The sequence below is a fragment of the Vespula vulgaris genome, chromosome 11 (genome assembly GCF_905475345.1).
Source record: "Vespula vulgaris chromosome 11, iyVesVulg1.1, whole genome shotgun sequence".
Taxonomy (NCBI): domain Eukaryota; kingdom Metazoa; phylum Arthropoda; class Insecta; order Hymenoptera; family Vespidae; genus Vespula; species Vespula vulgaris.
This window is the reverse complement of record NC_066596.1, coordinates 1,405,937-1,430,539: the sequence shown is the minus strand read 5'-3', so window position 1 is coordinate 1,430,539 and position 24,603 is coordinate 1,405,937. Positions and strand designations below refer to the sequence as shown.

General features: G+C 36.4%; 1 protein-coding gene across 12 annotated transcripts in view; it reads right to left on the bottom strand.

The window, feature by feature from the left end:
- LOC127067605 (serine/threonine-protein kinase tousled-like 2) overlaps nt 1-24,603 on the bottom strand; it is a 55,719-nt gene that overhangs the window by 15,500 nt on the left and 15,616 nt on the right. For 10 of the 12 annotated variants that reach the window (XM_051002730.1, XM_051002724.1, XM_051002720.1 and 7 more), the window contains one exon: nt 24,074-24,159. The exons of 1 other annotated variant lie outside the window; for it this stretch is intronic. In XM_051002730.1, the coding sequence (XP_050858687.1) occupies nt 24,074-24,159 (86 nt within the window). Of the gene's footprint in view, nt 1-17,703; nt 18,390-24,073; nt 24,160-24,603 lie in introns of those variants that run through there. One more of the 12 variants, XM_051002735.1, reaches the window with a different exon arrangement.

Genomic DNA, 24,603 nt, shown 5'->3' with positions numbered 1-24,603 from the left:
ACCATACCTATTTTGAAGCGTCATATACCTGAGTTGACCATTCCTTTTCAACGGAACATAATGAAAGAAATTTAACCGTTAGGTTTTCCTTTTAATAAACAACTAGTATAATATACCATATATCACAGAATGATGTACGCAAGGAAGAACACAGATAATACGCTTACAAAAATAACGCTTTCTAATCGTGCACATTTGATAACTCACATTCCTTTCTCGACTATTATTATCAACGGAAAATTTCGAAAGAGTTTCACGTCTCCTACATAATCTTTTATATTTAAATTTCGCGCCATTTTCCCCCCTCTCTTTTTCTTTTAGCGACTCAATAAAGAAAGAAGTAACATTACCGATTGAAAACTTTGTCCGATAAAAACGTATAGATCTCTTCGATAAGACAACGAGAAAAATAATAATAATAATAATAATAATAATCACAATGTGATTCTGTTTCCCCTTGTTTTTTTTTTTCGTTTTTCCTCCTTCTATTTCCCCCTTTTCTTATGAGATTGAAACGAGTTGAAAATAAGGCAAACTAAGCACGATCGCACGATGAAAATGCCTTATTGTGAAAGTTACGACATAACCGCACGTACTAGTTCGCAGGTCAACAGCACGTGATACTACGATGTCTCTCCCCTTCCTCTCTCTCTCTTTCTCTCTCTCTTTCTGCTGTCTGTCTGTCTGTCTCTCTTTCTCGTCGACCGTGTTTCGTCTCACACTACACAACACGGTAATAGAGGAGACAGGAGATATACACGCGTATAAGCTTGCTTTGCTGTCGTTCGTTGCACTATTTCTGTATATATGTGTACGTGTGTATATATATGTTTGTGTGTGAGTGACTGACGCGGTGAACTGACGAACGAACGAACGAACGAACGAACGAATGAACGAATGAACGTACGACGAACGAACGAACGAACGAGCGAGCGAGCGAGCGCGCCTACGAGATTAGACTTTCTATGGTTAAACGGAATACATCGTTGGGCGTTGTTAATTGTCCAGAGTGAGATAGAGTCAGACTCCTAACATCGTTGCCTCGGCCGTAAATAACGTCGGCAGGTGGAGCTTCTGAATATCCACCGACATTTGGCAGCTTAGGAATCGTAGCGTCCGGCGGCGCCACGTTAGATTTTCGTGTATGTGTATTCGCACGTAATACACACACGCGTCACGTATAATGTATGTTTATATATATGTATGTATGTATGTATGTATGTATGTATGTATGTATGTATGTATGTATGTATGTATGAATGTGTAGGAATATATAACAAATATTTAAGATCACGAAACATTTGTAAAAGATCGACGTGATAATTGCAATCAATCGATATCACTTTCGACCATTTGTAATTCTTTTTTTGGTTTTGATTAAAAAAAAAAAAAAAAAAAAAAAAAAAAAATTTTGAAGTAGCTATTATTTATGAAATATAAATACGAAAATCGTCATAAACGTATGATCTATCACGGATGATAGATATAACTCTTTTAATCAAACGCATTATCCAAACCTCTTCTAAACTTAAACCTCATTAACCTCAAAATTATCTCCTTTGGAATCTCGACGACGTGAGCAAAAAAAAGACATTTTTTTTAGACACACGATTATCACGTTGATCAGATTAGATCAGATCGGATCGGATCGGATCGGATCGGATCGGATCAGATCAGATCTTGAGAGATGATCGTAATATGTCGATAAATAAAATATTGAAATATAACAAAATATATATAAGAACGACGAATACATTTTATAGAAGGGAAGTGTGACGAAATGAAAAATGATAATGTTTTAGCGTTCAAAATGGTTGTGTACTGTCCTAAAGGAATCCGGGTTAGAATCGCCAGGTATACACACGATTCCCTTGAGGTCATTTTTGGATGCGGTGTAATAACACACCAGAGAGTTCAGGGTGGGTGGGGCACACAGGCAAGCTGACATCAACCAAACACTTAACGTAGGTAGATCAGTAACGATCGGAAGCCCTAGTTCCTCTACGTGGCACTAGATGGTCGCTGGAACCGACCAGTTTCTGCAGAGTAAAGAGAGAGAGAGAGAGAGAGAGAGAGAGAGAGATAGAGAGATAGAGAGAAAGAGAAAGAGAGAAAAAATCTACTCGACAAAAGTCGTGCGCGCAACACACTCTTGAAAAACTTCATAATGAAATTTTCTTTGGTCGATTATGATTCATCATCATAACGATATTGAACACCTTGACGATCATGACACATTCTCTATCTTTTTTTACTTTATATATTGATTACGAAACGAAACGTTAGGTATTTAAAATGAATACTTATATAGGATGATGATCGTTAATTGTCTCGAGGATTAACAAGTTCTTCTTTCATAGGAGGACATATTGGAAATGAAATTTCTTTTCTATACGAAGTAAAGTAAGATATTTAATGTATATGGCTCGTATTATGAAAAATAATTATACGAATGATAATTAACGTTTTATAGTAACACTACGAATTGAATTATCCATTGATCTTTCTTTTCTTTTCTTTTTCTTTTTTTTTTTGTTTATAATCAAAGGGAGGACATTTGTATCGTAATTGATTTTAATATAACACTCGTTGAAGAAAATTATACATTATGTTCCAATGGTCCACTTGAAATTAACAATGTATCAACCATCGGACTTTATCGAGAAATACGTTTGAAATTTATTCGGCATATATATATGAAATTTTACGATATTTATTGATTAACAAATAAAATTATATATATTGTAATAGATCGTCGATATTTCGATATGTTGGAATATTTCAAAATAATTAACAATAATTAACAATAAATAACGAAAGAAGAAAAGAAAAGAAAAGAAAAGAAAAGAAAAGAAAAGAGAAGATAAGTATCGAGTTTAGAAAGTACTCGTTAAAATTTCAAATCACGGTCAACGTACTCTCTTTTCTCCAAAGGCCCTCTAGAGCAATAGTATAAGAACGACGAAAGAAGATTCGAGGCTTTCTCATGAACGAGAGAGAATAATAATCGATCCTAACGTTTTCAGAGTTAACGCGACCACGAAAGGATCCTAATGAAGAGCAAAGGGATTAAGGATCTCGTGGCTTGCCGCTAAACTTTCTCGTGTCAAATTGCCGGTCGGTAAAAAGACGTTCGATCGCACGGTAAAATCTGTGCCCTTTCGTGTGACACACAAGGGGTTCTTTGCAGGTAAGTAAGTAAGTAAGTAAGTAAGTAAATAAGTAACTAAGTAAGTAACTAACTAAGTAAGTAAGTAAGTAAGTAAGTAAGTACCAAAGGGAAGAAGAAGAAGAAGAAGAATTTAACCTTTACTTCTTTCGTGATGGTCTCTTGTTGTCGTTCTACCAAAGAAAAGAAATAGAGAAATAGAGAAAAAGAGAGAGAGAGATAAAGATGAATATAGAAAAAAGAAAAGAAAAGAAAAGAAAAGATATAGAGATGAGTCATCAAGAAGAGAAACACTGAAGAGTCATACGCTCGGATGCGTAGGTGAAATAGAATGGAGAGAAGAGAGTATAAGGGCAAAACAAGAGAGAGAGAGAGAGAGAGAGAGCACTACAAGTGTTTCCCCTGCTTGCTGAGGCGTCGATATATCAGCAGTCGGCGAAAGAAGCTCAATGTGGCGGTAAAAGCGGACGGTAATGCAGATTGTGACCCGTGCACTAGGTGTCTCCTGTTACCGCGTTGCATTGTGTGTGCAGAGCCGTGCATCTCGATGATCCTCTTTCCCTTTACCCCTCACCTTAACCCCAGAGAAAGGAGAGAGAGTAATCCGCCATATCTCTTCCTCTAGACCCTTTTCTCGACTGACTCTAACGAAGACTCTTCGTTGTTGTCTCGATCAAATCATTTCTTTTTAAATAATACATATATATATTAAGTCTGATAATATTTTTTATAAGAATGTAGATATTTTATAAGATATTCGATTAACAAATATCTTGGAGCAAACAAAGATGGAAAACGTAACGTATCAAGTTTCTAGAAATGATCGAGCTAAATCAATGAGGAAGGTAGAAATGTACCCCGTTGTTTTTTCTTTCTCTCTCGTAAGAAAAAGGTTCAACCACTAAAATGGCTCCAGGGAAACGTTTTGCACGCGATACCGTCGTCCCTACGTATTTAGTTCCCAAGGTTGGTAAGTATGTATAAACCTTCCATACAATGCGCGTGGTACCTACTTACTATCGAAAGGATCAATACAGGGGACATGCACCGGCCTGCTTGCTCGCTCGCTCGCTCGCTCGCTCGCTCGGCTCAGTTTGCTTGCTTGCTTACTTGCTTGCTTGCTTGCTTGCTTGCTTGCTTACGTTCATGAATCTCCCTCGCCAAGACTGTAGGTCACGCAGCGACGCAGAATCGGCTTTCCGCAGCGAGAGACACGTTTTGCGCCACTCGCGAAACGCGATACCGTCTCCTTCACCGAACGATTTCACTCCCGTTTGTCTACCCATTTCAAACGTCCCTGGGAATTCCAAGTGTACGAGAGGAAAAACAAATAAGATAAAGCAAAAGCGAAACTAAAGTAAAAGAAAAGAAAAAATATCTAATCAATTCTATTTGATCGTTGACTTATTAGCTCGGATGTTTGTTTCATCGGATCATTCAGAGATATAGAAATATCGTGTATAAATATGTCACATGTATCGCTTGTTGTTACAAATATCATATAAAATTTCTATTGGATTGAAACGAAAAAGAATATTTTCATTGGCGCACGTTGATTGGTGGTGCGCAACGGGAAACGAAAAGAGATCACCCTATGGGTGTACACCGATGGTGCATCTCGCGGTACGGTATCCTTCACCCTCTCCGACCAGTTACATCCTGTAATCGGAAGACCTCGGTGTCGTTCGTGCGTTCTCGCATACGGAACGAACGAACGAACGAACGAACGAACGAACGAACGAACGAACGAACGAACGAACGAATGAACGAACGAACGAAGGAACGAAGGAACGGACGGACGGACGGATGGATGGACGAATGAACGAACGAACGAACGAACGAATGGAGAGGAAGAAGCTTCTGCTTCCCGACTTCGTAGTTCTCTTTCAGAACCTACCGTATACAAGGGTGGTAGTCGTGTGTTTCCGTAGTTACACGGACGCGTTTAATGTTTACGATAGATCCAAACCGATCACAAGACGAAACTTCTTAGACGTTAAGGGTGGATGGAATCAATCGTTAGAAATAGTACTAACAATATTAACGACTATCGAAACTATGTTGAAACTATACTTTACCCAAGTTAATATCTCTTTGTCTCTCTCCCTTTCTCTCTCTTTCTTTTTCTCTTTCTCTCTCCCTCTCCCTCTCTCTCTCTCTCTCTCTCTCAGTCTCTAATCATGGCTTTAGAAACAGCAGGAACTGAAAATCCGATTTGGTTTGAGCTTTCGTTCCAAATACGAAGGTCCTGAAACTAAGGAAACGATTCCTGATTCGTATTAAACTTTTTCGCTCGAGTCACCGTGACGATTTCTCTTCGAATCATTTGATAGACCTTACCACGTATAAATCCGGTATCATTTTGAGAGATGCCTGGAAGAGAATGAAGAAGAATCCTTTTCCCGCAAACTCCGGTAAAATATACTCAATCGAATAAACACAGAGAGCACGAGATATACCGGCTAACACAACAACTTGCGTGCCAGCAATAATGAATTTCGCTGGCCTTGCGAGCCGAAGGGGAGAGAATATCCCTTCTCCTCGCCCTCCCACCCCCCTTCGTGACTCGAGACCCTTGGCCAATCACGCCCATGGGTAAAGGAGAGGAGAAGCTCGAGGCACATCTCGCGCGTGGCGCCTCGTGCGTTTCGGTCCGACGACGACCGAAACGCCACGATTAGCCCGAATTCGTATGATTACATCGTGCGGAAGAATGGTAGAAAGAGAGAAGAATAAGAGACGAAAGAGAGAAGCGAAGAAGAACCGGAATTCGCGTTCTCGTAGGACTCGAGTAAAAGCTCGAGAAATCGAAACTTGTTCGCCATGATCGGAATGAACGATCGGTAGTCTTTATCGAAGATTATCAATAATACGAAATATCTATCGAATATCGATATATAAAATGTTATGAAAATTTCTACAGTACTTGAAGTTACGATTTTTCATCTCCTCGAAAGAGAATTTTCGTTCGATAATATTTATACATTTGATCGGCGTTAGTTACGAAGAATCGTCGTAACGAGATATAGTTTCGTTGTCGTTAAATATAACGATTGTCTTTAAAATACATAGATCGTGTGAATAAGAATGAAGGAAAAGTATGGGTAATAATAGTCTTAATACGTAATAGAGCGTGGAAGGATCGAAGAGAAGGACACACGGAGGTTCGACGCTCCGAGCGTCGTGGCAGCGATCCACTCTGGTCGACTGCCGTCCATTGAAAGAGCAGACGAGAGAGAGACAGCGGATAGTAGCACGCGCGACGAGGGTGGTAATGGTGGGGATACGGCCGGCAGGTTCGGCTCCTCCCGAAGCGAGACGACGCGACACGATCGTCGTCGTTGCTCGACTGGACGCCCGCCGCGGTGTGTGTATATAAATAGACGGTACGTCGACCGACCGTCTGCTGCTCTCCTCTCACCGGTGTTACGCTACTGCATGCGGAGCAAGCACTCGCGTGCTACGAGCCAGAGAGGGTGCTTTTTCTATCGATCTCTCTCGCACAGTGCGCGACTTGTGTTTCTGCCTTATCGACACCTTTCGAGCTCGGAAAGAACCGACGAAAGACGACACAATGAATGACGATCGATTTTCCGATCGTATAATATTCGATACAAATTTTTATATATATATATATGTGTGTGTGTATGTGTGTATACACGCGTATGTGTGTTGTATATATATATATGTACACACGTACGACGTTTAGATCAAAAAACAAAGTCATAGTTGTTTAAACATATTCATAATTCTTAGCTTCTTAATCGAAATGAATTTCATTCTTATTTAAATCGAATGTCGAATAGAATTCGAATCACTTAGAAAATCATTTAAAAACGCATTTCAAGGTGATACGATTTCCTAATGGCGATGACATTTCTACGTTACTTTTATGCTTGTTAGGAATAAGGTCTGGTTGTTGGTAGTAGTGGTGGTAATGGTGGTGGTGGTGGTGGTGGTGGTGGTGGGATTTTAACGACGAGGCGGTTCAATGGGGGGGTTGGCTGTCGTGGAGAAGCAGGAAACCTGGCTCGTCGCCTAGGCGGATATTTCACGAGAGCTGGAGCGAAAAACGTTCACTTTAAAGGAGAAAGGATAACGACGAGTGCGAGCCATTTTCCATTGGAAAGGGGGGAGGGTTCGTAGAATACACACACAGAGAGAGAGAGAGAGAGAGAGAGAGAGAGAGAGAATGCGCATGTATACAAATCGCAAAGTCGAGCTTTGCTTTCTATCGGGAAAAGCTTTTACGAAAGCTTAAAGTAACAGAAATTACAGCGACATCGTAACTGAGTTTAAAATCTTACTCTAACTTTTGGTATACGTTAATTACATACAAATATATATATATATATATTTTATAAACAAGTTAGCAAATAAATTTCAACATATTTCCAAAAGTTTTTTTAAACGAATCTCGATAAGAAACATACAATATATGGGTCATTTGTATATCAGGGTTAAAATGACGAAAAGGATACGTCCGAAACGTCTCTGAAGGCAAATATGATCGGTAGACAATGATTTGCAGTCGGGCCCGTTTGTCCATCCTATACAAACTAGGACATAAATTTGCTAACTCTTCGTTGGAACGATGCACACGCCCTTTTCAGAGAACGCTGTCAGAGAAGTTTGCCAGAAGCTTCCGGTTACGTTTCCCGATCGATGCGCGGCTCTCTCTGCGGCAAACCGTCGTTCGTCGAAGTTTCGTCGTGGACCAACGAACCTTGCGGTGCAAAGAGCTGCATATTGTTCCTTGGTTCTCTCTAATCCATTCGATTGGATCGTTCGATGTTGATTCGACTAATCGTTCGAATATTGATACATATATATACACATACTATATATTAAACGATAAGCAAATCGAAACGATCGCCTATTTTCTTTTTCTATTGATCGATCTAACGAACCAATAAACAAACTTCTCGTTGAAATTTTAACCAATCAACATTCTAAGAAGAAATTCTTTTTATCAAGTTTTTGTTTTCTATGATAGAATTTTCGAACGAATGACTTGAAAGATTAAGAGAGAAAAATAGTGAAATCAGAAGAATTACGACCCAAACGACACAATAACCTTTCTTTATCTCTCTTTCTTTCTTTCTATCTATCTATCTATCTATCTATCTATCTATCTATCTCTATTAGTCTATCTTTGTTATCTTAACCTTTGAACGTAGGACAAACCATGCGAAGCTTGAAAGGAACGACGATTGCAGAGACATCCTCGTAATGACGCATTAACGTCTCGTTATATTTTATGTGTTGACGCGAGAAATGCTGTCAAAAGAGAAAGTACATTACGACGCAACGAACGTGAGTCCTACAATGTAAATTTATAGTCTAACAATGTTAGAGAAATAAAGACATTTAATTAACCATTATCGATTTATGGTGCTACTAACTTCGTTCCTCTTCTTCGCTGTAATATGATATTATTTTTGCATCTTAGACTGCTTTATATCAATGTTTTCGATATTAATAATTCCTAGTAAACGCTGATAGTTTGTTCGAATACAACAGAACTACTTGTTATATACACACACATATATATATATATCACCATCGTTGTTGCCGTTTCAATTGGAACAGTTTCATCGTAGATTATAGACAAAAGCAAGCAGCCCGTTATTTTCCTTCAACTCGTAAAACCGGATCATCAGCTAGTAAAGCGAAGAAGGACGCGACACATACAACCGACAACAAGTCGGTGCTATAGGGCAACGAAGAAATTCGAGAGGTTGGTCCCTATCCCTTCCTTCCTTCCTTTCTTTAGTAATTTCTCTCTCTCTCCCTCTCTCTCTCTCTCTCTCTCTTTTTCTCTTTCTCTCTCATTTTTTCTCTTCCGCCATCTGGGATTCGGCTGTCTCAGAGGATCGTGAAAAAGACACTGAGGAATATAAGGATGAGGAATCTCGTGCGAGAGAAGTTTTCATGGAATTCGAGGTGGATTTTTGCGGTTCGTGGAAGAATCCACGACGGCAAGGTCGAGGACAACGAAAGGTGGCGGCTGTGGTGTAGCAATGGTGGTGGCGAGGGTGGAAGGGGAAAATGTGCGAGGTCGAGACCTGGGGAACGAGAAAGAGAGAGAGAGAGACAGAGAGAGAGAGAGACAGAAAGAGAGAGAGAGAGAGAGAGAACGGAAAGAGAGGGGAAGGTACGGTGGAGGGGAAAGAAGAGAGATACCGAGGTCGATGGAGGCAAAGGGGGACAAGCAGGGGTGTTATTGCGTGGTAGTGTGGTTAAGCGTATTGATCCCAATCACTACGATATGTCCAGGCTCCGCCGCCTCGGGCACCTCTGGCCGGGTCATCGCTAGAAACGAGAGAATCCGTTAGAAACTATGATCAGCGTTGCGGAAGGTTCTCCGACGAGAGGAGACAACAATTTAATTCCACTCGCACGGTAAATACGTTGATCAATCCTATTAATATCTCTCTCTCTCTCTCTCTCTCTCTCTCTCTCTCTCTCTCTCTCTCTTTCTTTCCTCTCCTATGTCTAAATCGAGAAACAGAGTCAACAAGAAGTTCATTTGAGATACTCTATTAAGCGACCATCTCCCCTCCCCTCCCATCCCATCCCCCCGCCCCCACTTACTCTTACAAGGAATAAATAACAAAAAAAAAAGAAAGAAAAAAGAACAACGTGATTCGAATTGAAGAGAAACCGGAAGGCACAGAGGGCGCGCCGAACGCGCAAAATGGTGGAAGGTGGTTCCCTACGGTGAATTTCTCGAAGGAAATCGTCGTGGAAAATGAAAGGGACGGGATAAACGTTAATGAAGATACGAAAGCTCCTGAAAAATGTTTCGAAATGAAAAATCATGAATCGTTGATGTATTAGTCATTGCTCTTTCTCCCTCTCTCGTTCTAAGTTGAACGATTGGATCCAACCATTTCCTACTTTTTCTTCGACCCCCCTTTTTTTCATTCCTCCTTCTCCTCCGTCAACGCAACCTCCCCTCCTTCCCCCACTCTCTCCTTCTTGTTCATGTTTTTATCATTAAGGCGTACGCGCACGCGACGACGGAACGATTAATCGAGAAGCATAGAGACGACGCGACACGCGATGCGAAAAAAAAAGAAAATAAAAGCAGAGAAAAAAGAAAAAAAGAAATAAGAATCTGGCAACGTAGCGTAAGAACGCTCGCTTACTCGTAAGACTTGCCGTACGTGTCGCCATATGTACGTATCACTACTCTCTCTTTCTCTCTCTCTCTTTCTCTCTCTCTCTCTCTCCTCCTTCACTCTTCTTCTCTTCCTTCTCCTCCTACTCCTGCTCTTCCTACTCTTTCTTCCATATCGCATCGTACGTAAATGCCTCGACGAGTTTGGTGCACTGCCGTTACGAGCGCTAATTGGACACCGCGAACGAGCGCGCGCGCGCGCGCTTTCGCGAATTATCGACTCTTGGTGATCGGACCAAAATCGACCGACAAACCGAACGACCAATCAAAAGAACGTCTATGATGTATGCTACGTATTTAGAATTTTCATTCATTCTTTTTAATTATGTATCCGGCACAAACTTCTGTTGATTAATTTTTTTTTTTTTTTTTTTTTTTAATAAGTTTAGAAATAATAATTGTCGTTAAACAAGTAATAAGTATTATTCTATAATCCAAATAAAATATATTAAAATATCAGATCTTTTGTACTACATAAAAACGTTGCTTTGGAAATCTATTATCTCGATCGATAAGATTAATCATAAATTTTCTGACTTCATTTCGAACTCAACGACCAGTCAATAATATTATTTTCTTTTTTCCCTTTCTTCCTCTTTCGTTTACGATCAACAAATCAAATTTCCATTGTCGTAGCGATATGAAATTTGTAAAAGAAACGATGAAAAATCGTAGAAATCAATTGTTCTACGATGGAAAGATTGAGTTTATTTGAGGAAAAACGGGAACAAGAATATTCGCTATAAGTTGATTCGGTAAATTGAACTCAACTGTAAGGAAAGCAACATTGTGAAGTTCGAGGAGAGACTGTCTAGAAGACGAGAGTCGCTTCGATCGATCCCACAACGTTCCTCGGATGGTCGACATTATTGGAGTTACGTAATGGTACTTGGGCGGCAACGCATAGTGTGAGAGAGAGAGAGAGAGAGAGAGAGAGAGAGAGAGAGAGAGAGAGAGAGAGAGATTTTGTCGCCTCTAACAATTGTATAGGTATATATTCATAGAAATCAAATTTCCCGCGCTTCGGTTCTTGCACTATGATCTCAAACTGTGCAAAGATCGATCGAGCATAAGCAACATAAGATTTCATGTTTCTTCTTTATATATCTTTGCTAAAGGATCACGTTAAGTTGATATGTTTCGTGAAATTAAACGACATATTAGAAAGATATAAATCAACGATAAAACCAGTTAAGAGAGAGAGAGAGAGAGAGAGAGAGAGAGAGAGAGAGAGAGAGAGAGAGAACGCCATGTTGGTTCTATTGCTTACCAATAGTACCTCGAATTTTCTACCTTCATTTTTTTATACCGACAAGTCTCCATTTACACAGTTGGAAACATTCCTTTCACCAATCGCAATATATGTGCAAAGTTCTTTGAAGAATTACGAAATTGCTATGGAGATTATGCTGCTATCGATGATCTCTCTCTTTTTCTCTTTCTCTCTCTCTCTCTCTCTCTCTCTCTTTTATTTTTATATTAATGTATCTTTGTGTGTATCTATTGAGAATACATATATGTGTAAAAGCACATATATCTCTCGAGATTTATTTTAATTAGTAAAAATTCAATTTCAATAAAGATGTGATGTGTTTATGAAAAGGGAAGTTTTCTAGAAAAAAAAAATATCTGCATTTTGAGATTATATCGTTGAAATATATCGTTATCGATAATTTAAAGAACCATTTAAATACAATATATTGAGCTCGACATTTTATGTGAAAAATTAAATCCGATATAGATAGAATATGTCTATTATATATTTATGTATATGTATGTATACACGTATGAAAATATATATCTACAACTTTTGGAATTTAATTTAATGTGAAAAATTAAATTTACACGTAAGTGTGATATCTCTGTATGTATATATATATATATAAACATAAACGTACATATACATTTAAAATTTATTTTAATACGAGAAATTAAATTCAATATTTCTTCAAATTCGAGATAGATGTCATGTGTATCTTTATAATAAATATATATTATATATATTACATGTATACATTATGCGCATATACGTACGTATAAAAACACATAATTTTTCTCGATTCATTTCAATATGAAAAATTAAATTCGACAAGTGATATCCAGAAGAATAAAAAAAATATTAGCAATTTCTGAAAAAAACGTTTCAGCATTTGGAAGTTGGATTGTTATCGCGAAAGATATTATTATTATCGACGACTTAAAAAAAGAAAAAGAAAAAATTTCGGGCGAAATTTTTCACTCGTTAAGAAAAATATCATTTTACATAGATATGATGCGTCTATATAATTAATCTATAGAAACAAATCTTCGGAGATTTATTTGAAAAATGAAAATGAAAATATGCCATGAATATGCGATCTATCTCTAATCGTTAAACATAAAAAGATTAATTATTAATTATAATTATATATTATATTATACATTGAATATAATTATTAAATATTAAAACTTCATACGTCTGTCCATATTAATTTTACAATGATATGAAAAAAATTAAATTCGGCAGAGACGTGACGTTTGTAAGAATAAAAAAAAAGAAGAAAAAAAAAAGAAAGAAAAAAGAAAAGAAAAGAAAGAAAAAAGAAGAAATCAGTTGGCAAATTTCTAGGGGGGGGGGGGAAAAAAAAAACATTTTTGCATTTTGAGGTTAGATCGTTATCCCGAAAGATATCGTTGTTGTCGACAATTTTAAAAAGCTATGTATCGCGCGAAAGCCCGTTCCAAAGTACAAAAGCATTCTCTCTTGTACCGACACACCGTAATATTTCCATCCTTCGCTCGACCGATACTCGCATTCTGCACGATCAGATAATCCTCGTCGGTATTAGCATAACGATGCTTTAACGAAAGCACCTTTGATAGGTCAAACAATGGGGCAATGCTGATGTTTATTTATCATCTTTCTCTCTCTCTCTCTCTCTCTTCCTCCTTCGGATGTTAAAACGATGTAACTGTACAGGTTAATTCGCGATAATGCTTCGTTTACGATCTATCGTGTGTATCGATTTCAAAGAATTACGAGTATTGCTACTCCAATAACCAAACGAAAAGAAAGAAAGATCTAATTAACTGTTGGCTATTACGAGCCACATACCAAACCGAATTGAGCCGGTCCAAACCGAACCGAACCGAACCGAATCGAGTCGGACCGATTTCATTGAAAATTTTACTATTAGTCGTTTAAAAGCACATTTATAATTTACAGACCGATTTGGAATTCAATAATCGAGACAATGAATATTCGATACAATAAATTCAATCTTAACATTTTGATACAATCGAAACGATGATCGAACGAGTCTCGCATTTTATCAAAGTTATTTTCTAATATTTTTTTAATAGAGAAAGTAGTAGAACCTATTTACAAAGTTATTATACATACACACAGAAAGAGAGAGAGAGAGAGAGAGAGAGGGACAAATCAAGTGTAGTGTATAATATACAAGTCAAACTTTGATAAGAGAAGAGAAGTAAAGTGAAGAGAACGGAAAGGATACTTCTCGGTGTTTCTCTTTGGTCGAAGTGGCGACGGACGCCATATTGTTTCTAGATGCATCCGCCACAAGACACCCACTACTCTGTTGGTCTCGTGCACCGACTCTAGGCACCGACTTTATACCTATTAAGGTCTGGGATCGATAACACGTATGTAGACATACATATCCTCATAGATGATAGGTACACGTTGAGCGATTATTAAATGCTCTAATAAAATACGCCACTCTAAAGTTTCATTCAAAACTACTTGTAAGTTTCGCGTACGTTTATACGTATATATATATATATATATATGCATTTGTATATGTACATATATATCTAATCGAAGGTAAAAAGAACATTGTCACGTGATCTCCCCTCCCCCATGTACACTTATGTTCCGATGCCAACTTCCGACCGAGTCCGCCATCGATCGTTCATTTTTTCGTAGAATTCTAAATAAATTCAATTTTGTCAAATTTTTAATTCAAACGCAAGATTTTCTATGGATTCATCGAAATGTTAAACACGATGATCGTACGAATCGTTAAACGTACGATCATTAAAAAGTATTAACAAATGGGGTTGATCGAATTCATTAAGACCGGTGCTGTTGTAAGAATGTTTCCGCAATTTCCTTTTCTTCTTCTTTTTTTTTTAGTCGAACGATCGATAAAACCAGGTCGGGGCGATGCGTTTGTTATATACCTATTATGTACGTGATGTAAGATTCTTTAAGGTCAAGACTGAGAGCCTCGAGTACTGTACTCTTTCGCTCTGTCTTTCTTCCGCGCGCGTTACGGGCATATCGAATACACTGCTCGAATAATAATGCGGCAAATCGATAAAGATGCGACAGGGAATCGTTACTACTACTTACTACACTGCTACTGCTACTACTGCCACTACTCTACTACTACTACTATTACTACTACTATTACTACAACTATTTTACTCCTGAGAAATACTGAGAAAGGACGATTAAAATTGAAAGAAAATGACGTTTGATCTCGTTTATTCTAATAACGGAATCCATCTTTCTTTCATTATATTCTTTCTCTTTTTTTTATTCATTTCTTTCTTTCATCTTCTTCGTCTATAAGCAATACAACGAGAATGTCATTGTTCTTCTAGAAAAAATAATGAGAATTTAAAGGTTTCCTTCGTCGAAAGGATCTATCGATGAAAGAAAAAAATGGGGAAAGAAAAAGAAAAAGAAACATGGCCGACCAGCGTCGCTTTTAGAAATCGAGAGAATGGTAGGAGGGGAGGGAGAGAGGGGAGGGAGAGAGGGGAGGGAGAGAAAGAGAGATCTCAGTTTAAAACGTGCATTGATTGTCATCATTTGTCATAGACAAACAGATGTCGCCGGTGTCGTTGCACGATTCGCGGAACGATGAAAGGGTAAGTTAAACGATATCTATCTATGAATTCTATACTCGATGTTACGTGATTAGGATATTACATACGTTCCTTTTCCTGAGATACATACATATGTGTATTTTCAGTCTCGACACGCGATTCAGATTCGAATCATTCGGACATATATCGTTCCACCCTCTCCCTCTCCCTCTCTCTCTCTCTCTCTCTCTCTTTCGTTGAAACGAGAGAAGAATTTTATATCTGAACAGAGGAGCAAGCAAAGAAGAAAAAAAGAAAAAAAAAAGAAAAAAAAGAAAATGAGAATTCTTCGACATCACGTTGTTAACAATTTGCATCTCGTTGCTTTCACCGAATCGACATTTCACGAAACGATAATTATAGGGGAGGAAGAGAGAGAAGAGGACAGAGAGAGAGAGAGAGAGAGAGAAGAGGAGTTTCGGTTTCTGTCGAAACTGAGTAGTTTCGAGTAGTCAGCGACCTAAAAGCTACTACACAACAGATCAAAGCAGTACAGTTTCCCTATTACGACGGTATAGCAGTGATAGTATAATAGTAGTTCCAGGCTCTTTGCTGTGCCTACTGACTGACTAGCTAGCTAGCTAACTAGATGGCTAGCTGGCTGGCTGGCTAGTTGGCTAGTTGGCTAACTGGTTGCCTGACTAACTGCCTAACTGACTGACTGACTGACTGACTCGTCCATTCGTTCGTTCGTTCGTTCATTCGTTCGTACGTTCGTTCGTACGTTCGTACGTTCGTCGCTGACACTGACTGACACTGCACCGATATATTATGCAACGTTCGAACATAACCACAAGCACACACCGACGAAACATACTACGTCGATGTGATGATCGTGCGAATTGCGATCTTAATCAGGAAATTTTTCACTTAACCTATTAATTCGTGATAACCCGATGTATCATCTAGGCAGCTAGGAAGGAAGGAGGAAGAGGAGAAAGAGGAGGAGGAGGAAAAGAGAGGAGAATAGTTGGTTTCTCTCGATTGATATTGGAAATGTTATATGAACGATGGCTGAAGGAGAAAGAGGAGATAAGTAGAGAAAGACGAAAAGAATGAAAATGATGATTCCAAAAAATGTATCGACTAGTAAGAGAAGAGATGATCGATAAAACAACTACTGAAGACGAATTTCCACAAAATCAACTTGATCGAAATGATTCGAAGATGGAGACGGTAACTCGACGACACATTGGCTGGTTGGTTAGTTGCTTGACTGGCTAAGCCGTGTGGCTGCTTACCGAACAGAAATGAATGCGTCACGCAGCCTATTTACAGAGAAGCGCACATTCGCATAGTATTTATACACGTATACATAACGGAGAGACACATAGAGTAGGCGAGACAGATACACAGTGACATTTACGATGAGTCTTGTTGTTGGTGGTATTGATTGTTTATTCTGCGATACGTTAGCGTGAAACAGATTGACTTTAAGTAATCGTTAAGGACAGGAATTAGAAGAGAATTTAGTGAAATATCTATATGGGAAAATTGGTGTACGTATATATTCTAAATATCTCGTAATAGTAGGATATCTTGAAATGTCGATATGTAAGATCTCTGTATAACTAAATATATATATATGTGTGTGTATGTATGTGTGTATGTATCTATCGGCAAAGAGTAAAGCAAAGAGAGAAAGAGAATCCATATACGAATGATAATGCGAAATGCGTTACACGGGAAATTGATTTACATTAGCACAAATTTCGTTCGGCATATTCGCATATTAACGTAGAACGCACTCTGCCCGACCAAATCAAATATTAGCTATCCCATCTGCGAATACAGGCCATGCTCGCTGTATCTCTATCTCTCTTTCTCTCATTCCTCCCTATCCCTGGCATTACACGGATATTCCCGAATATATACAGGGTGTCCTCTTTAATTCAAACAAACAATATATGAAAAATCAATAATGTAACGATTCAATTTTCTTTCCTCCCCTTGTATTTTTTTCTCCAAATCTTTACTTTATAAACAAATATTATCATTTCAATTGATTTGAACATTTCTTTATTATCAATAATTTCGATAATACTTGTCTAGTTTGATTAAAGTGGCACATATTATGTATATTTATATATATATGTAAATACAGAAACAAACGTTCATACACTCGCACGCTTGCGAAGAAAAGACATACATTTAATAATAAACATCGATATATGTAGATACAACGTATAAAATACATGATACTAATGCAAGATCCATTTCGGTATATTCCAACAATTAGAAAGAGCGCGGGAAATTTAAATATCCACTATAATTTTATCCTTCGATAAAAATAGTCTCCCTCTCTTTCTTTCTTTCTTTCATATATATCTTTAAAATATATATATATACACACACATATATATATATCTATAATGATTAATTATATGATATATAATATATATATATAACGATAATAATTAATTATATATAATATGTATATGTATATGTACGTAAATATGTATAAACATACCTGAACAAAGAAAGGAAAAATGCTTCGGAATCCGTCGGTAGATAAGTATATAGCCATTTTGTGAGAACGAACACTAACCCTGCTGCTTTCTAAACTCGCCAAGATGGTTCCCCTTTCCAACCCTTTTCCTAACCTCAATCACCACTACCGGACATCGAAGCTTTCCGAAGCAAAGTACGAAACAAGACGAACTCGGGACTCTCTCGTGCACTTGACTGCTACGCGCTCTTGGTGAGAACGCCACGTGACGTTGTTCGACCCTAGTATGCTTTCGATATATGTACACATATATATATATATATACAAAAAGAAAAATGGAGAGACAGAAAGACAGGGAGAGAGAAAAAGAAAGATAGAAGGGAGAGAAGGATAGAGGGAGAGAGAGAGAGAGAGATAGACTTCCTATGAGAGAGGCGGCAAAGAGTACACGGCAATTGGCCACACCTTTTCGTGCCTGAACGCTCTTTTAGGCACGGATATAATAATAATAAGTCGGCACTCTCCTCCTCTCGTTGAGAACGACAAACGGAAACACAACGGACGACGAAGGCGACGCGACGACGGATGCGAAACGAGCGTTGCTGCGAAATCTGCGGTATCGACTTTCGCTGAATGGACGACGAAAGCGTAGGTGGTAGTAGGTACGCTTGGTGGTAATGGTATTGGTGGTACTGATGATGGTGGTGGTGGTGATGGTGATGGTGGTGGTGGTGGTGGTGGTGGTTGTTCTCCAAGTACATATTGCTATGAATATGTATATATGGACATGTATGTATGTATGTATGTATGTATGAATATGTACGTATACACGTATATGTATAATATACAGTTTGATTGTAAATTAAGGATCAATCAAATATATCTTTTGTTAGAGGTGTTATAACAAAATAATATGTTAAGAAAAGTTTCAGAATTTTTTATGTTTGTCAAGTATCTTAGATGTAAGAAGTAATGTAACCGTCTTATTTTCCGATTACATCGGAAGTTTAATGGTTTTTTTTTTTTTTTCTTATGGAACATCCTGTATTTCTTTTCTTCTTCTTCTTTTTTTCATTTTAATTAATTAGATATTTTAATCAGTTATCGTGAAGAAGTTAGTAAATGAATATAAGATTAAAGTTAATAATTAATAACAATTAGAAGAAACTTTAGACGTTATTTAATTATATAGTTCTTTTGCATATGAATCATACTGATATTATTATTATTAATTTTTTTTTTCTGTTGGATATTTCATCATTTGTTAATTTTAATCTTATACGAATTCAGTAAAATTTAAAAAAAAAAAAAGAAAAAAAAGAAGAAATCATAATTGATTAAAACATCTAATTAGAAAAAAGATAAAGAAATATATATAAGACGTTTAACATAAGAAAAACTAAAAATCATTAAATTTCCAGTTTAACCGGAACTCTTGTATACTCTTCAAATATTTAACTCATGAAAAAATCATGAAACTTTTCTTAATATACATATAATATTTTTTTAATTGCTTTTAACAAAAAAGAAAAAAAAAAAAGAAAAATTCAATTGATCTGTAATTAATAATAAATCTATATACTGCTTGCAATCGAAGATAAAAAAAAAAAGAAACTAAACTTAAATCGTATGAAAGTGGATGCAACGATCGATATTTAACTTTTATTTATTATTACTACAGACATACACACTTTCTCTTTCCGATCTACACAATGTCAACAAGTTTAGAAACGTTCAGAAGAAAAGAAAAAGAAAAAGAAAAAAGAAAAGAAAAGAAAATCAAAAACAGACGAAGGAGAAAATAGAAATAAAAAAGATCTAAACATATTTGACCAGATTGAGAAGTCTAAAGAAAAATTTCCAGTACTACCATTTAAAGTGTAAAAATATATGATGGGCAATAAACAGAAAAAGAAAAAGAAAAAGAAAAAAAAAAGAAGAAAAACATATTTACATTTATTGTTAAAAATATGATTGATAAAAAGAAGCCTGTCATAAATTGTAAGATTAACGACCGGTTAAATAAAAGTAAAAAGGTTCGTTCATCCTTAGTAATAAAATTTTATTCATCAGGTAGGTAAGGAATTTCCAACAATTGGAAACACAATAGTACAACCGAGGGTTGTGAACAGGTATATATTGTCGACATAGTTTCAAACACGGATATAATAATAAATGGCTTGTCATAGTGACGGTAAGCATCCGTTGTCATTCCGGTACTATCATGGATATAAACGTATTGCATTATGATGTGTATATGTACACGTACACGCATACGCACACATATACCCTCTAAACAACAAGACACGAGAGCAATAATGTCGGAAATCTTCGTAATATGTATCTTAGTCCTTATCTCGAAGACCGATAAATACGATCGATACATTGTCGACGAGTTTCTTTTTTTGTCGGTATTATTGAAGATCGAATATTGCAATTTTATCAACAAACTATTGGTAACTTTGATAAAAAATAAATAAATAAATAAATAAATAAATAAATAAATAAGTAGAAATAAATGAAATAAATTAATAAATCGATCAATGAAAATAAATGAAATGAAATGAAATGAAATGAAATGAAATAAATAAATAAGTAAATAGTTAAATCCAGGAAACGGAAGAAAAAAGAAATAGACAATTGTAAGTTTCGAGGAATCGAGACGTCTTTCTCGTCATTAAATCATCTCTTATTTTATATGACCTTGGCCGTTATTTTTCTAACCTTCGATCTTATCTTACGTTTGTACGAAACGGTTTTTTTAATCCTTTTTTCTTTCTTTCTTTCTTTCTTTTTTTTCTTCTTTTTTTTTTTATATAGAAATCTGCCGCAACGAATATTTGTAATTCTAGCGGAATTATACGGGGTGTGCTATATTAATTGGTCGATCTCTTTGAAATTGGGTCAAAATATATTTTAGTCGAGATATAATACTAGATTTTATAAGAAAATTTCTACGGATGGTTTGTATACGATCAAATTTTTAATTGTTTCATTTATTCTCTTTCTCTCTCTCTCCCCCTCTCTCTTTCTCCTTCTTCTATTTTTTCTTCATTTTTAGTTAAAAATCTCCAAAAAAAAAAAGAAACAAAGAAAACGAATTTCTCTAACGGCATGAGTCAAAAATAATATTATCGTGTATAAGATCGATAAGCAATCGGTCGAGGTACAAGGCAGAAGAAGAACTCTCTCTCTCTCTCTCTCTCTCTCTCTCTCTCTCTCTCTCTCTCTCTCTCTCTCTCTCTCTCTCTTTCTCTCTCTCTTTCACAGGCACACACAGCAGACATAGACATATTTTTGTTTATTTCTTACGTTCCACAGATCTCTCAGTGTATAACTTTAGTAGTAGTCTGTATTACTGCGATGGCGTAACTTGACAAAAATACTTTCAATGAGTGTGCGAATAAAGAAGGTTAAAAGAAAGAAAGAGAGAAATATGGAAATGATGATGTTTCATAGAAAAAGAAGAAAAGAAAAGAAAAGGAAAAAAAAAAAAAGAACAACAAAAAAGAGGAAAAAATTGACCAGAAGTATCGATAGGTATATTCTTCGTCGAAAAATATGAAAAAGTTTGCGAGATTTCACGAGAACAAAATTTCGATAAGAAAATATTCATCGAATGAACGTTGTATTCTTTCGTATAGTCTCAATTATTGCGTAGACAAGAAGATAAAATTTTGTGGTCTCGTTGAAACAGAGAGAGAATTCATTATCTAAGAATCTCTCTCTCTCTCTCTCTCTCTCTCTTTTTATCTGTCACTCTTTTTATAAAGTTTTTATAACATTCAAGAACGAACGAACGAACGAACGAACGAACGAACGAACGAACGAACGAATGAACGAATAAACGAACGAACGAATGAAGTTGAGCTTCTGCTCGACAATGTACGGCCTTTCGAACACAAATTAAATTACATCGTACCGATAGCAGTCTTTCCTGTTTACTCAGCGTCACTGTCCCCGGTACAGAAAGCTACAAGTGGAATTATTTAAACGAGCTTGGGGAACACATCGTAATATGGATGAAGAAAAAAAGAGAGAGAGAGAGAGAGAGAGAGAGAGAGAGAGAGAGAGAGAGAGAGAGAGAGAGAGAGATCGTACTCGTACAATGTTGTATCACATTTAATGGCCGATGTTAACGAGTTGATTCGTATGCATGTATCTTATTTTAACACCTCGCTATAATATCATCGAAACGTGCGAAAATAATTGAAGAAGAACTTACTAGATTTCTCTAGTACAAAATTTAATAAATGACTCTGACCAATTTCTAAAGAAAAACAAAAATAAAGATTTAAATTCTATTTTCCCGCCTTTTTGTCGATTCTTTTCTTTTTCTTTTTTTTTTCTATTTTCTTTCGTTTAATTGTTGACTTACCGATAGAAGATCACGCGGGAAATTTCGAAATGCGTATTACGACGATTAAAATCGTCGCCGAGAAAAAGTTAACTACGATTGCTTTGCTTTAGAAAATACACTTTCATTCGAGACATCACGAGAGATATGACGATGCTTGAAAAAAGAAGAAAAAAAAAAGAAAGACAGAGAGAAAAAAAGAGAAAAACAAAAAAATTCCAGTTACATACAGATCGCGCCATCTCTTGTTTAGACACGATAACGTACAAAAATGTTACAATTTTAAAGATATATTTACGATCGGTCACGCGCTAACTCATTCGTAATGTTTTCTATCAAGCGTTTGTTAACTACATAATATAGCTTCCTTATCGTATAACTTGATCGGTTTTATTTATTCCAACTTCGTTTCTTCTTTTTCTTTTTTTATTTTTACGACAGAATTTGAAACAAATATGACAAAATAAAAAAGTTACTAAAAACATTATACCTGTATCGAAAATTATTTGACCATAACCACCGACACGTTAGATATACGAATTCTATCTATTTTACTTAATTTTTTTTTTTTTATTTAAAAAATATAAAAAATTAAATTGTGTTTTATATAAACAATTGTTTCATAATTGATTGAAACGCTTTTGATCGACTTAATACACAGATATGCATTCGTATATCGATTATATAAAGAAAATTGAAATTCAAAGAAATGATATTAAAAGAGATAAGATGAACGATAGAATGAAAAGTTAGAATTTGCGCATGCGTACTGTGTGCTCTCTTATGATGTTATCCCTACCAATCGACATTGTTATTTCGTCTTTTCTCCCTTCTGCTTTCAACGGCTTTCACAATGACATTCGCGTTAAGTTCGCGTAATATGACATCAATGATCGTTAAACGTGCCACTAACATACTAACTTCCGTTATACACGATGAGAATACATGAATAAAATTGATACAATACACTTCCGTAGAATTTTTTATGATTTGAACTAAATGCGTCATTACAATTTATAAAATCCATCAATTTACATTCACCTAAGTTGCTTTTTTTCTTCTTTAGGTCAGTATTTTTTTCTTCTTAAGGTCAGTACTATTACAAAAAAAAAAAAAAAAAGAATAGAATGAAAAGTATTTCCTAACCTAACAAATTTTAATCGAAGTAATTTCGTTCTTTTGGGAAATTGGTGGAAAAAGGAAAGAGAGAGAGAGAGAGAGAGAGAGAGAGAGAGAGAGAGAGAGAGAGAGAGAGAGAGAGAGAGAGAGAGAGAAGAAGGAAGGGAAAGAAATCAAGAAAGAAAGAGAATCGATAGGAATCTTTCAGAGAAACTCAATATACTCGACGTATCCATGCCACTCGGCCAAGCTCGCATTTTCATTTTCTTCGGGACATTACGCAAAAATAGCCTGGAATACTTTGAAAGGGAGAATCCCTACTTTTTTGTTCTTTTCTAGGTCAACTATGAATATATAAGTATGTATATATAAGTATATATATATATATATATTGTATATGTATATATGACAGTGGAATAAAAAGAGAAAAATCTCTTAGAGATTAATCATGGAAAAGCAAGAAGAAAAAGAAGAAGAAGTAGAAGAAGAAGTAGAAAAAAAAGAAAATATCTATCATTTGTTTGGGCCCATAACGTTTGAAATTCGCGCCGAACGACCGCCATTTTGCTTTTATTCCAATGTCCGAGAAAAATAAGGAAATCGTCTTTAAATTCCCCTCTCTTCTCCCCCATATCCTATCTCGTTCTACGTATATCTTTTATACAATTCTTTGTAAGGATTTAAGGATCTACGCTTTCATTCCTACGTTTCTCTATTGTCCTGTCTATTTGACGAACGATACATATGTATGTATATCATCGACCTTACTACTACCTCTTTACTATTACTACTATTACTACTACTACTACTACTACTATTAGTATTACTATATTATTTCCTAACACTAAACAAAGGGAACGGACGAATCGAACGCGTTTAGAAGAGAGGAAGGACCAAGATAAAATGGTAGCTCACCCTCGCTCCGAGAAAGCGGGCCTCCAATAACTCCTGCTTCCTTGGGTCCAGGGTGGCCTGAAAGTGCTCCATCTTGACGCCAGCGCCTGCAACAACAGGTTACGGAACGAATTATACTTCGTTTCTTTCTTCTTTCTTTTCTTTGAGATACTAGGGTGGTCCAAAATGGGGAAGATGGCAGCTGTCTAACTCGAAGCGAATTTTTTTCAAAGAGAGAGGGAGAGAGTGAACAAATACGAAGAAGAAAGAATTTCGAAAGAGATAACGATTAATAGAACCTTACAAAACTATCTCGAATACTAGAAAATTGTAATACAAGTATGATTTGAAACCTCGGAGTTACATTCTTTTTTCTTTTTTTTTTTTTTTTAATTTATCTATAGACAAATTATCTAAAGGGGAGGAATGATCGTTCGTATTTAACGATGATTAAGTGAAATAGTTACATCGACGACGAAAGTACGCCATTGGAATTACGTAACTCGTTAAAAGAAATATATTACGTATGTATATATGAGTATGGCTGAAAT